The 14557-nt window shown below is 38.2% G+C and overlaps 1 protein-coding gene across 1 annotated transcript in view; it reads right to left on the reverse strand.

The window, feature by feature from the left end:
- LOC140146416 (mesenchyme-specific cell surface glycoprotein-like) overlaps positions 1–14557 on the reverse strand; it is a 28338-nt gene that overhangs the window by 10604 nt on the left and 3177 nt on the right. Inside the window, exons 3-10 of the mRNA XM_072168259.1 lie at positions 10926–11150; positions 9122–9326; positions 8284–8431; positions 7349–7463; positions 6451–6505; positions 2065–2186; positions 736–801; positions 17–129 (exon numbers count right to left, since the gene is read on the reverse strand). Of these exons, the coding sequence (XP_072024360.1) occupies positions 17–129; positions 736–801; positions 2065–2186; positions 6451–6505; positions 7349–7463; positions 8284–8431; positions 9122–9326; positions 10926–11150 (1049 nt within the window). The remainder of the gene's footprint in view (positions 1–16; positions 130–735; positions 802–2064; positions 2187–6450; positions 6506–7348; positions 7464–8283; positions 8432–9121; positions 9327–10925; positions 11151–14557) is intronic.

A 14557-nucleotide genomic window follows, 5' to 3' on the forward strand; every position in this document is an offset into this window, starting at 1 on the left:
ATTTCCACTATGATACCTGAGTGAAATCAGATGCTCTATAAACGCTTATTCCTCTTCCGCCAAATCCGTGTAGTTCCTGTAATAGCCCATTCTCATCAAGACCATCAATGGTGCTGAATTCGTAGAATTCTTTAGCAATCATGTAACAAAAATAAGTGATATTGGCATTAAATTTCTAATGTATTGTTGGACGGATTTTGTACAGTTAAACTCTGACCTTTCGGAAATTGATTTTTGTTCTTACAAAATATTGTTTAAAATGTTTCACTAAACTTTTTTAAAAAAAGCAAAACATAATTGTAATTGAGCTTATAATAATTACCACATTTTAGAAACTAATAATTATGCCATTTTTGCTAGGGACATCTTCTGTATTCAGAGAGTGTTTGACGTTAGCTTTGATTTAATTGAGGTAATGGTCCCAAATTTGTTCGATCTTTCAATCGACCGTCGATGCTTGGTCGATCGTTATATAATTTACGAAATATCAATTGACTCTTGTTCATTGTGATAACATTTAATCTTTGCATACAATGCTAAGACTACCATTAATATTTTGATTAATTAATCGATAGTTCATTAATAACAAATATCGAAGCAAGCTGCATGACCGTCGATGCAAAGATCGAACAAATTAGGCTGCTGTCGATTAGGTAGGCATAGAAACTATCCCATGTGCTTGAATGTAAATCACATTATTATTATAGGATCAAAGTAAAGCCAATATCACCGTACTAAGTGTCGTAGAGTCATTGAGTGCTTTCCTAATCACCGGGTTCAGGTTTGGTGATAACTCAGCATCTGTGGTAACAAGGAGATAAAATAATGTGATGATCAAGTCCGATCTTGCTCATATCTGTTTTTGTAAGTGAACACGTGATTTGACACACTTAAATATGGCATCCAATATTGGTATCACACGTTTACACGTAAACCTAATCTTGTCATTTGAACTCATATGATGATCCATATTCACATTTACTATTGTGATGTTGTCTCAGCAAAGTATGGGGGATTGTGGTACTCACGAACGATCCATTACACGCGTCTTTTGAATCCGCACCACAGGACCATGCCATAAACGAGGTTTCCAGATCTGCAGATTATAATGCAGACGCCAATATTGTATGTGCGTTTGCTGTAGAATGATCAGAGCCTTTGCTATATCACGGAGGTTCCGGTGAACCCGAGTAAAATAAATCTGCGCAATCATGGCTAACGAAGCGAGCATAGGAAGTAACTAGTAACACAATGTCTAGTATAAAGGTCAATGTTAGTCAACAGTAGACCATTCTACAAAAGCCATCAACAATGGCTCGCGAAGCGAGCTTCAAAACCCACCATGACCATGGCTCGCGAATCAAGCCTGGACAGAAGTAAGACCACTAAATAAATTCGAGTATCACTTGCCGAATGCAAGCATGGCTCGCAAAGTAAGCATAGAGTTCAAAGGCCACGCGAGCCTTGAAGAAATCCCATCATTAACTGGTATCTGCTCGCAAAGCGAGCCCAGAAGTAAAAATCGCTGTCTATCCATCCCACGAACTGCAAAAGTCCACTAACCGAAGACCAGCGAGGTCTCTTGATAATGTTCTGTATATTTTACTGCAGCCAATAAATTAGATTTCAATTGATGTTATTGTTGCCAAATAAACGGTGACGCAATACATTTTAACTGAGAGCGAAATTTTCAAACTCCACCCATCATAGGTACAAATGACCATGCTGGTTTACACATCATTAGGCGATTATATCTAATTAGCTCTGTAAGCTTCTGGTACTTTTACTATTAAGCCCTATATTCGGACGTTCTTCGGACTAGTGTCAGAAGAGATATGTCCTGGTTTTTTGCCTTAGAGTTCTTTTCTTTCTTTTTTTCTATTTTATTTCTATCAGATGGAAAATTTAAGGTCGTCTTTGCAGCAAAGCTATCTTTAGCAGAGTGACAATTGTTTTCGTACTAACCAACCGTACCAAAAGATCATTCTGTGGCCGTTGTTTGGATTTTAAACATCAGCGATACACTTATAAGTTACAAATGCTATGCGATAGAAGATAACTCACCAAGGAACTCTCCTCCTGCTGCAGCATCTGTCCATTCTCTCTGCAGTGATTGTATTTTAACGTGGAATGGGTCACCTTCATTAGCCGTCACAATGTAACCTGTATCACCTACATCGAAGTACCTGAAGAAAAATTAAGACTAAAAGAACATTAAACTGCCTGTTGACTATAGATAAGACAATCAATAAAACAATTGATTGGCAATTGTCATTGTTCCTTGCCAGGCAGTACGAATACGAATCATATTTTAGTCCAAATAAGAATTGATATAGAGTAGAAATGCTGTAATCCTTTAATTTAGGCAGTCCCTAATCTGCGCTTACAGACATTGCAGTCAGATCATCTATAGAATGGCCAAAATAAGGCCAGAGGACCAAATAATGTATACAATGGTCACATAAAATGTATCGTGTTCCTTCTTCAACGCGAGCAATCTGTCTTAAAGGATAAGATTTAAAGGTAGGATTCCTACCTGTCATGTTGGTTTGTATGCGTAGGCTTTAAATTATCACATTGAAGATCCTATAGGTTAGTCAACATATAAAACATGCATCTACAGTCATGGAAATAAATTGTGGTTATTAGTCATTCTTTATCAATCACATGGGAATCACTTTCCATGCATCTATTGATCGTCTGTCGCAACATATAGTGGCGTACGTGAAGGACAAAATACGTCTCCGAGCAAAACGTTTTTGAAGGATATGCTACCAGTAACGGAGTCGATACTCCTCCACTGTTATCTCTCAGTGGCCCGATTCCATTTGAAATTAAAGTTAAATGTTCAAACTATTAAACTGTATCTTTAATAGTTAACAAGGAATAACTATTATAGGATATTAGCTAGCTCTAAACCTATACGCCACTATGTGAAACGGAAAATTTGGAAAATGGCTATACGCCACTATGTGTTGCGACAATATGTATTGTACCACACCACATCACATCATTTGTTAACGGGAGATTGTGACTGACCAATAGACCACCATGTTTCGTTTTGACAGAATTCCAGTCATTTTTGAAGCAGGTAGTATCAGTGCCTAACTCGAAGCAGTCACTAACGCATCTGGTTACAGCAAGAGACGATCGGTATCTGTTAAGAATATGTGGTAGTGTCCGCAGCTCTAGTTTTGAATTGAGTGAATGATCTGTGTGCGATGGAGTTGTCGTCTTGGCAAACGAAATCTGATACTACATCAAGGACATGCAGATCACAACTGGACCTACAGTCAAATATCCCCCAGATGGTGATCCTATATACTATCACCTCCCGGTACTCTGTATAGGATGCATTCCTCACGAAAGCCTTCACGAGTCTGTCTACGGACCCTAATGCGGTCATTTTCACTGTATAGTAAAAACCGGGCTTCCTAAGATCACATGTTCCCAGTGACCGAGGCACCAATGTGATGCGCCTGTCACACTGCACCGAATAGGTCTTCCGTACAAGAAACGGATGGTATTTTAGTAAATCCGTTGTTGTTCGTCAATGATCGTGTTATGTTCTTTTTATGTCCTGCTATCATCCGCCAAATGCGTTTCGTGTTAGGTGATGTTCGTGAAGTCCGTCGGCATGCACAAAACTTGAAACGGAGTGTACCGAATACACATGTTCGGTATTTATCCGATGTGTGTTCGTATGGTGCTGTATATTGACGGAGTTTGTTCGCTCTCCTTTCGTTCATGTTCGTTCTTTGTTCGTTGCACTCGGCCCGTGTTCGTTGCAAATACGTTCCTGTGAGGCCTTCACCACCGGATAGCATATTTGTGCATTCGGTGATGTACGTTGACCCAGACCGTGTTAGTGTCACACTACACCGGATCGGTCTTCCGTATAAGAAACGGATGGTATTTTAGCAAATCCGTTAGTGTTCGTCAATGTTCGTTTTATGTTCTTCATATGTCCTGCTATTATCCGCCAAATGCGTTTCGTGTTAGGTGATGTTTGTTTAGTCCGTCGACAATACGTTTCAAGTTTTGTGCATGCACAAAACTTGAAACGGAGTGTGCCGAATACACATGTTCGGAAGTTGTCCGATGTGTGTTCGTACTGTTCTGTATATATACCCTGGGTTTGTTCGTTATTCTTCCGTTTATATACCGCAGGTGTTTGCAAGGTTTCGCAGGCGCTTGTGCCGGATGTAGGCCTATGGCGAACATGTGCATCGATCATGGGGGGGGGGACTTCTGAAGGGTGTGTGACGCAATATCATAGTTCCATCAGTACTTTAGTGACTGACAAGTAGAAAAAAGGGGGAAGGAGAGAAAAAAGAAAAGAAAGTGAGAAAAATTGAAGAGAGAAGAGAAGAGAAAAAGTTAAATTGCACGCAATTTAGTAGGCCTATGCATGTAAGTAGTATTGAGGGAGGGGCACTTTCGGAAGGGTAGAGGACGCAATATCAAATTCCTACCAGTTTTAGTGATTGAAAAAAAAAAAAAAAGAAGAAAAAACATGGAAAAGGTTAAATTGTACGTTATTGAGTAGGCCCAGGATAGTATATAGTAAGCCTAAGTATAGGCCTGTGATTATTATAGGCAGTGCTTAAAGGTGGGTTCTTGGCCCAAAAGCCTGTGAAAATTACTGCCGGCCCGTCGATATGTAGGGCCCGTGACATTTTGTCACCAAAGTCAGTATTTAAGACGGACTTAGGTCTATTAACATATCAATCCATGCATGCTTTACCTGAAATTACGAGTCTGAAGTCTTATATGTAAGTGTCATCAGTGGACCAGTGTAACATTTTAAATTTTGAAAATTCAGTTCGGGCCTTCTTTTTTTTTTGTTTAAGGCAATAATAGTGTAAAAATGATGCACCAAAAACAATTTTCCAAATTTTCCATTTTAAAACTAAATTTTTTAGGCCTAATAATGTAAATAGGCCCTACAGTCCCCATGCAAATGGCTTCAATTGGACCTTCATTTTTGCTTCTGCTATGGACATCCACGTGTTATTTTTAAAGCAATTGTTTATATTATACAATAAATGGTGAAAACATTTCAATGGCTTCAATTAGGCTTTCGTTTCACCAATTTGCGGCTGTTTCAAACTAAAATAGTACCCAATAATAGTGCTAAAATTGATCCAAAAAAATTGGGCCTTCATTGTCCAAAGGTTTCTAGCCTCTATTGCCCCCGGACGCTGGTTGCCCTGATATATAAGATTTGTAGCCCTTTTGTACTTATTAGCCAATATTTGACTATTTTCGTCAAAGTTTTCCCCCTTAAAAGTTGTCTTTCCCCACTTTGTTCACCCTCTGAAAAAGTGCTTGCTACGTCACTGCCTCTAAGGGGTCAAAAACCCTCTCAAACACCCTCTCCTCCCCACTTTTCTGATAGGGTGGACGTCCCTGTTGGTGCCACATGCGACGGATTCGCCGGTCATTTGTCGGACGTTGAACGATTGAATATAAGACGCCTGCAGAATTATTAGCGGCCACAACGCATAGAGAGACGAACGGGAATCGGACCCCTAAATCCGGTCGTTTGTCAGACGTTGACCCCCTAAGCCGGTCATTTGTCGGACATTGAACGATCGAATATAAGACGCCTGCAGGATTATTAGCGGCCACAACGCATAGAGAAACGAACGGGAATCGGACCCCCAAATCCGGTCATTTGTCGGACGTTGAACGATCGGATATAAGACACCTGCAGGATTATTAGCGGCCACAACGCATATAGAGACGAACGGGAATCGGACCCAAAATCCCACCGAATCTTCTGCCGGACTGGTGATTTTTCCACCGAATAAAATATTTTTGTATTCGGTGATGTACGTTGATCCAGTCCGTCGTAGTGTGACAGACCTATAAGTGATGGCGTGTGCAATGTTAACGTGCTTGACGGTCTGTTCTGAGCAATAAGGGCTTCCTTCATAGATAGGTCTATTGTCTAGGCACCTAGTTACAGGTACGGAATTTTTTTAATCTCACCCTCTTAATTTGCAACTCTGATCCCGGCTTCTTGCGACCGTTACAATGCATTTTTAACAGATCTCCTTTTGTAGTATTACGATCCTAAATTTAGATCCTAAATGTCTTGCAATGGCCTTTTCTTTTGATCTACTCCTCATGAATGCAAGATGATTTTTGACTGCATAGAGTTAAGCACTAATGATACCTGCTTCAAACAAGTCAAAGGCTGTACATACCCATAACTCAAGAGATGATGGCCCATTGGTAAGTCATAACCCCCCCCCCCAGTCCGAATGATAAAAGATGTTGTGTGTTATGGTCCAATAACAATAGACACATGTAACCTATTTGGTATGATTGATTAACAGTGAACGTTTTAAAAAGCCCTAAGCGTTAAAACATATTCTAAACTTATTTCCATGACTGTATGTACTTGACAATATTATTCATTCCATCTAAGGAATAACGTACCTTAATTCATCTGGTTGATACAGGGTTTTGATTGGCCATCTAGTAAACTTTATTCCTGGAATAGAAATATACCGAAACATAAATTATTGTAAAAAGAAATTGCTTAATTAGACGTCAACAAAACAGGAACTAACCTAACGGTTAACACGTCGCTTGATTACAACTTACAAACAGTTTTAACTCCTCTGCATGTGCTATAAAATAATAAGTTCTTGTTAGTTTTTGGATAAGCCATCAAAGAGATGGCTGGGCCTCATGGAAGAACAGAGGATACCTTAAATCATCCACTGAATGAGTTACCCAGGCAAAAGAACAAATAAAGCAAACACATCATAATCAATTATCGGGATAACTATAATTAAAGACAGGGATAAAAAGAATTTATCGCGTCTGATGTCACTGTCAGTTACGATCCTTGATTGGTTAACACAGGTTAATCAGCGCGTAAAAGGAAGACCGATCTATCTGGTGCTGATCGGAGAAACGGAATAGCAGGAAATGGCGAAAAATTCCGTACTTTTACAAGGCAAAAAGCAGCTTTTCTAGCTTTTTCTAGGCATTGTGGACATGGTGCCTTCGGTTAAAAAAGTTTCCTACTATAAAGACCTAACTTTTGAGATGGTTTGCATGTCGAAAGGTGCAAAATTAACAATAAGGCACCCGGTTATAAATCCGCGTTCAGCAAGTCATCATCGCGACACTTGTAAACAAACCGTGCTCGAATTTGATTGACAGATGACGTCAGACGCGATAAATTCTTTTTATCTCGGTCTTTAATTGTAGTGACATGAGACGATTGGATTATCAGTTACCCGGTCTATCTGGCGTCACTATTTACACGATTTACAAACAATTTACTAATGTGCACAGAAAACTAAAGGTGACTCTATTATCGTACCTCCATCTTGGTCGCTGACGTCAATGTCCAAATTAGCCCAGGATTTGGTTCCCAATGGATAGATTTCTTCTACTGATTTTGTTGCTATGTCAATTACTGCTATAGCATTGTTGATCTATCATAATAGCGAAACAACAGTACAAAAACATGATGAAGAAAGTCAGTGATTCAGGCTGTGACATTTGAGTAAAGCTGAATTTATACTACATCGCTGAGCGATAGCGTTTGTTTTTTTAGCCAATGAAGTGGATCGTTTTCTGTTGCGTTGGGAAAAGTACGCAACATCATTGTTCACGTATCAATCGCTCGTTGCTCCGCGATGGAGTATAAATTCAGCTTAAGGTTTGTCATCACAATACGGATTAGTGTCAATGTTTTGAGCATGTTATTATCTTTTTTAACAAACAAAACTTTTATATAAATTAAAAACATTAATCCCTTGAGACAGTGTAGTGCAGTGATTCAGGCTATGAACATGATGACAGAATAAATTGCCATGATATGGCATTATGGGGAAAAGTGTCATCACAATACAGAATCGCAGTGTCAATACTTTCGAATATGTAGCCTAAACTGTTATTATCCTTTTCAATAACAAAAAGCGCATGAAAAAATCATGTATACGGCAAGCTACTGCAAAGAATTGAACACTCTGGAGATGAGAGTAGGAGTGTTGCTGGTTCATCGCATTACTGATGAATTCTTCCGAACGGAAGATGAAACGTCTAAAACGTGAGTAAATTATTGGACTATAGTAATTATTTCCGTAAATTGATCCAAGGAGCATCGGAGCCAAATAATTCACATAATCATTGTCCAAACATGGAAATACTTAGATGTTGTGTTTTGTAATCTTAATTCGACCTCCTCCCCACCCGCTTTCTTTTTATTTGGACGCGCTAGTGATCATGAAAGCATTTGAAAAGAAGACTAACCTGAAGACCAACATATGCCTTAGTGCCTTGGCTATTAAGCACTACATATTCGGGTGTTAGGTCTTGCGAGAGGAATGTCCTTATATTTTGTGTTGATATCTGCCCCTTGTAAACAAACCGAACACCACGTGATACGTATTCTTGCCATCTGTGAATTGAAAACAAAACAAGAATGGGCTATTCCATTTGAAATTTATAAACCCCCTATGGCAGACATGACCGGTATGACCTTCATCTTCCACGCAGCGAGTGCATTTTAAATGTAGTTACCTGAATGAAAATCTACACCCACTGTGTGGGGTAAACTACGACGGCGAATACAGGACCGAACTTAATGTACTACTTAAAAGGGCCTTTCGTGACCCACAGCATCATCCCCCACTTTTCTAAAACAAAGTTGAGATATTTATACCACTGGAAACCTCTAGCTACATAATGTTTATGTACAAAAATTTTGTTGCAGATTAATTCGTTTAGCAAAAATATCGTGGAATTTGAATTACGTTCTGGTACACTAGAACAAAATTATAATTCTGTAGAGCAGTGTAATACACATAATCATGCATAACTCACAAACGCAAAATCGGAATCAACTGAAATTTTGGGAATTTTTCGTGGATATCTACTGCAAAATGTCATTAAAAGAGGATGCCAGGATCAGTAGATACTCTTTTAAGTTTTCTTTGATAGTAGAGAGATTGCGATTTCCAAACGTATGTATCGAACGCCCGTGCAATCTATTCAAAATTCCGCCACAGGAGCGTGATTTTGAATAGATGGCACGGGCGTTCGATACGTACGTTTGGAAATCACAATCTCTCTATTATGTCACTTTTACCTGTCATTAAATTTGACGAAGTTCACTTTGTTGTTGGCAATCGGCGGCTTGGATAAGTCGCCCCCGCCAAACGTAATTATAGAAACACTGCCCTCTGGATCTATAATATCAGTTCCAAGTAAATTGACTTCGGGTGTCCCTGCGTTCGCTACTACAGCCATACCACAATCTGGAGTAAATGCTATGCTCTCAGGTTCAGGGCCAACTGATCAATGATTTACACAAAAAATATAAAAACATTATAAAAAGAATTGATCTACTGCGCACAAAAAGTATCTGACCACTTACACAGAAGCCAATTCTTAAAAACACTAAAACTAAATTGCAAAATAAACTAGTTAACAGATAGCTAATTCTCTTTTATGTATTTTCGTGCATGTACTCGTACATGTATATTCAAAATGCGTGAAATAATTCGAATCATGCCGAATAATGTAACAAATTCTTTATCTATCGACTATTTTATTTTGCGATTTGGTTTTCGGCTTTTGTTTAAGTGGTTGGATAGGTTTCGTGCGCAGTAAACATATGAAATCCAGTCTGTTTTCAAGATATCAGTATGTACATATATAATACTAAAATTATAGTTCCACTAATTTGAATTTGAATGAATACTGGTATACATGAACATGCATATAATTGCCTCATGTTTTCGCAGGAAAGAATAGGGATGCCGCAATAATCCAATTAATTATGGCATGATGCAGTCATGTCTACAGTAGAATTCATCTCGACCTTTGCAGTACTTAAACCCCATTAAAAGCTATTAAACCAAGATAACACTCATTGAAACAGCTCAACTGATTAAATCGGATCTTCTCTGGTTGTTCACATGTGTCTGTTTTATATGTGCGGTATCGCTATGAGGTGCTATAATACAGCTTCAGTTGGGTAACTGATTATAAAGGAAAGCAAGGAAACAATGGTATGTGGACCTTTGTTCACGAAATGAAACAATGGCCTGCTTTTTGTTAACCAGCATTCTTGAAAATGAGCAACATAATGATTGTTGACTTAACACGGTTTGGAAATAATTTCTTCATATTTTTGGTGTTATCTGTTGTTTACATATCCTTCCTAAAACACAAAAGTGCGACTATTTCCAAACATCTAAATTAGCTAAAAATTTAGGACATGTTACAAAACTATATTTTCTAGAATTTTAGAAGAGTACTTTTAATATTAGCCGGTTATTTTTCACACAGCGACGTTAACTAGGCAATGTACTATATTACCTATAACATACACCTAAACACCAAAGTACGAATATTTCCAAACATCTAAATTAGCTAAAAATTTAGGACATGTTACAAAACTATATTTTCTAGAATTTCATAGAATAGTTTAAATGTAGCTTGTACCGTTTTTTTGTGGCATCCTTCAGAACGGAGCGGTCCGTTACCAATATAGCTCAGTATTTTCGGTCGAATCTCCATTCAATTAACACGGGGAGTTGGCTAGCTATGAGCTAGCTATGCTTTGCCCTCACTCATATTCTACGAAAGTGCGACTATTTCTGAACATCTAACCTAGCTGTAATTTTAGGTCATGTTAGAGAAATATATTTGCTAGAAGTTTGGAGAATAGTTTAAATATTGGCCGGTTATTTTTCACACAGTGATGTTAACTAGGCAAATGCAATATACTTCTAACATACACTATTTGTAAAGGTCGCGCGTCAATGGTGAGAGCACTGTGTATTGTGTATAGGAAAACGGACAGTAACTGCAGTATGGCCTACTCAATAGACTAATATAATAATATATATACCCTGTATCAAGTGTGCTGCTTAATTTATCCTCACCTGTAACGTTCATAACTTTTTCAAAGACGCCCTCTTTCGCACGGTTATACTTGTTATAGATTGACAATGTCCCATCTTCAAAGTCTGCAACACTGCTTTTGGAAAGGAACGCCACAAAGGAGCCACAGAGGGCAACTACAGGAGTATCTGTTGTGACTTCCTGGTAGTGAAGAATTCGTGGACTTTGAATATTTGAAACGTCTATCACATTAATAAAAGCATCTCCTGTGAAATACAAGTAAAGAATGGCTTTATTCAAATTTTATTATGCTTTGGCCCATAAGTGCATCTACCCTCTGCATTGGCCAATCAATTTTCTTAAGCAGTTATACATTTATATTCAAAGAACAGTGAATAAAATGTTTTCGTGATGAGAAGTGTTTTAACTATATGTGACCCCTCAGCACAACTGAGCCCTGAAGTCGCCAATCATCATTTTTGAGATATTCAACCAAAATATTCTGTTTGAAATTAGCTTTAAAATGATGTATATCATGTCTTTAGTACTTGACATTTAAGTAGTGAAAAATCAATAAAACAGTCAATAAATCCTTTGTTTCCTATTGTTTATTGTTAAGTTCAATGGAGCATATCTCAATAGTGGCACTGGCGACATCCGGGCTCAGTTGTGGAGGATGGTCACATATTGTTGATGAAGTTTTGTTCAAATCCACAAGTTGTGTAGTTTTTGGGTATCGATATGAGAAAACGATTCGTGTTTGACACGGAAAATAGCATTACCCGATCGGGACTGCTTTTCAAATATGTGACCGTACACGACGAATGAGCCGTAAATACCTACTCCCCTGGTCAATTTTGTTTTATTTCGTGTTTAGAAAATCTACCAACAACGTTTCAAAACGTAAGTTTTAAAAATCTTTCCTGTGTGGCTTTTCACCCTTTTTTAAACTTGGTCCCATTTAGTAAAGCAGTAATAACATGAAGAATGAGAAGAATTTTTACATGCAACAATGTGCTCTTATAGGTTTAAGACTGTTCGAAAGCGGTGCAATATGACATAGGCTACGTATTATCAAAAACATTTCAAGGTTTATGTTTTATTATATTGCGTGTTCATAAGGATTAGATTATATATATACAAATTGACTGTGTGTCAACCATGACGATTAAGAAATTAACAAAATGAGTATTTGCTACTTTTTCTTAAATCAAAATACATTATAACGTCTATACGGAAAAAATTCAATTTCGCACGAACATTAATTCATTTGCTCTACAGACTAAACACTGACAACTAAGAAAACCAACAAGTAGCCTAAAGTTGACTTCGTATGGGTCTTTAGAAACTTTCATAAATGGGACCAAGTTTAAAAAAGGGTGAAAAGCCACACAGGAAAGATTTTTAAACTTTGGCCACTTTTACGTTTTGAAACGTTTTTGGTAGATATTAATTCTTTTTTTTTTTTGAGGTAAAAAATATTGCGCGGTAAGTGGTTCTTTGTAGCCATGCAGGCGAACTAGTTGGATAGCCATATTTCGCGGTGAGTGGTTTTTTGAAGCTCCGGGGAGGCAAACTAGTTGGATATCCATATTTCGCGGTTAGCGGTTTTTTGTAACCCTGCAGGGCAAACTGCTTGGATATCCTCATTTCGCGGTTAGTGGTTTTAACGACCCGTAACCACCCCAATCAGCTGCATACCGCATCCAGCTATTTTAATTATCAAAATACTAGTTTTTTAATGCTATGAGGTAAAAAGAATTATTTAAAAAAATTAATAGCTGAACCCAATTGTTCAGCCAGGGACTGGAAACGACATATTGATGACTTTATATAGAGTGTATCCAATAAACCCAAGCAGAACGAGAGTTGCTAAGTAACCGCTATCCGAACCATAAACACACATGCATGATCAGACAACGAGTGTTCAATTTCCTCATAGCATCCCACGTTGTACACACGTCAGTCGAATTTGGCGGTGTTAGTTTGTTAGCCCTCCAAGTTATAACATCGTTCACTTTGTGTTGAACATTGTATGTGGGCCTCGCTGTAATAACATAAAGATCAGTCTGATCAGTGCGATATCATTTCAAGAGGTCACTTCCCGATTAAGCTAAACAGCCTATGTGGAGGAATTTTATGCATGAGCAACCACATAAATGATGAAGTAATGAATACCCTCTATTGTTATCGGATTAACAGACTTGTAACGAGTCATGACTCGAGACTCGACTTTTCAAAAATGAAATGACTCGACTCGGATTTTCAAATTTTCCCCATAGAGATTGTACAGTGACTCGAGTCATTTGACTCGACTCGACTCGAGATATTGCAAGAAATGACTCGACTCGACCATGAAATGACGTGACTCGTTACAACTCTGCGGATTAACCTTTACGACCTTCGATTACATAGAGGTTGCGACGAGGGCGCGATATTTGATTTCTTAATATATTTATGTTGCCCTTCAAAATGCCTAAAAATCATCAAGATATTGCAATACTGTCTAAAGTGATGTAAAATTGTGTAAAATTTGTATGATTTATCGCACATAATTTCTGCGTAGCGTGGAGAATCATTTACATAGGATTTTGGAGAAAAAATGTGATAATTTTAGGGAAATATAGAATGGTGGAAGAAAAAATGAATCATTTTCCTGGAATGTGTAGACGTATGGTCTACACATTCCAGGAAAATGATTCATTTGTTTCTTCCACCAAACTTTCTGTTCCTATTGATTTCTATACTGAAATAATTCTTAAAATGAAGTTGTTGGTTGATTTTAGTTGGCATTTCTAGAGTGTAAACATGTAGGCAGATAGTAGATATTGTTGAGAGGGCACTCTATTCACGATATTTCTTTTTCAACGCCAAAATAGCATGAATTTTGGTGGTTTGCGAGTGAAGAGTGTCCGCACTATCGATTGACTACGTAACTGTTCAATAGGTTTTTGTAAATAAGCTAGTGTTAGTGGGTAAGATGTACGTCTCTTTTGCATTGTTAAGACAAGCCACACGGCACAGTGTCATCGACCTAATATCTTCATGGCACAAATCGCCATGGTAGGTTGAATCCACAGCCACGATTGGCCATTTGGTTCAGACCTTTGAAGCTCTTTGAGACGAGAATTAGTCGAGGGACATGACTAAGGCTACTCACAATAGCCGGGTAATTGATCTTGGTTGTGCGTGAATAAGCTTGTATACCCCATTGAGGTCAATGGTCATCGACTTTTATACTGCCTAGTAGTGAGTGCAGCTGTACTACACGCTGTAGTACCACGCTACACGCTACAGGACCAACGCAATATAAAATTAGAGTTTTGGTCAAATTTTGAGTTCCAAAGCGCACGGCCAATTTTCAAAGCGCATTCTAGCGACTATCATATCTGTTCAACACGTATTTTCAAGTGTATGAGACCACATCTGGTTTCTTGAGAAAAATCATTTACGGGAGATATTCATCATTTTCTAACCCGGTATACAAAGATTTTCGTCTGATATCAAAATCGTGCATAGCAATTCACGTGTATCGATCCCGTGTATTCATTTTAGTGTCTCTGCTGCACCAAATAATTATTAGCCAGGCGGTGTCGGTGTGCACGGTGTCTTATAACTCTCCTAGGTCTTTCGATCAAGGTACTATGCGTGTTTGGTCAAGCGAGGATAATTT

The sequence above is a fragment of the Amphiura filiformis genome, chromosome 2 (genome assembly GCF_039555335.1).
Source record: "Amphiura filiformis chromosome 2, Afil_fr2py, whole genome shotgun sequence".
In the NCBI taxonomy this organism is placed as follows: Eukaryota; Metazoa; Echinodermata; class Ophiuroidea; order Amphilepidida; family Amphiuridae; genus Amphiura; species Amphiura filiformis.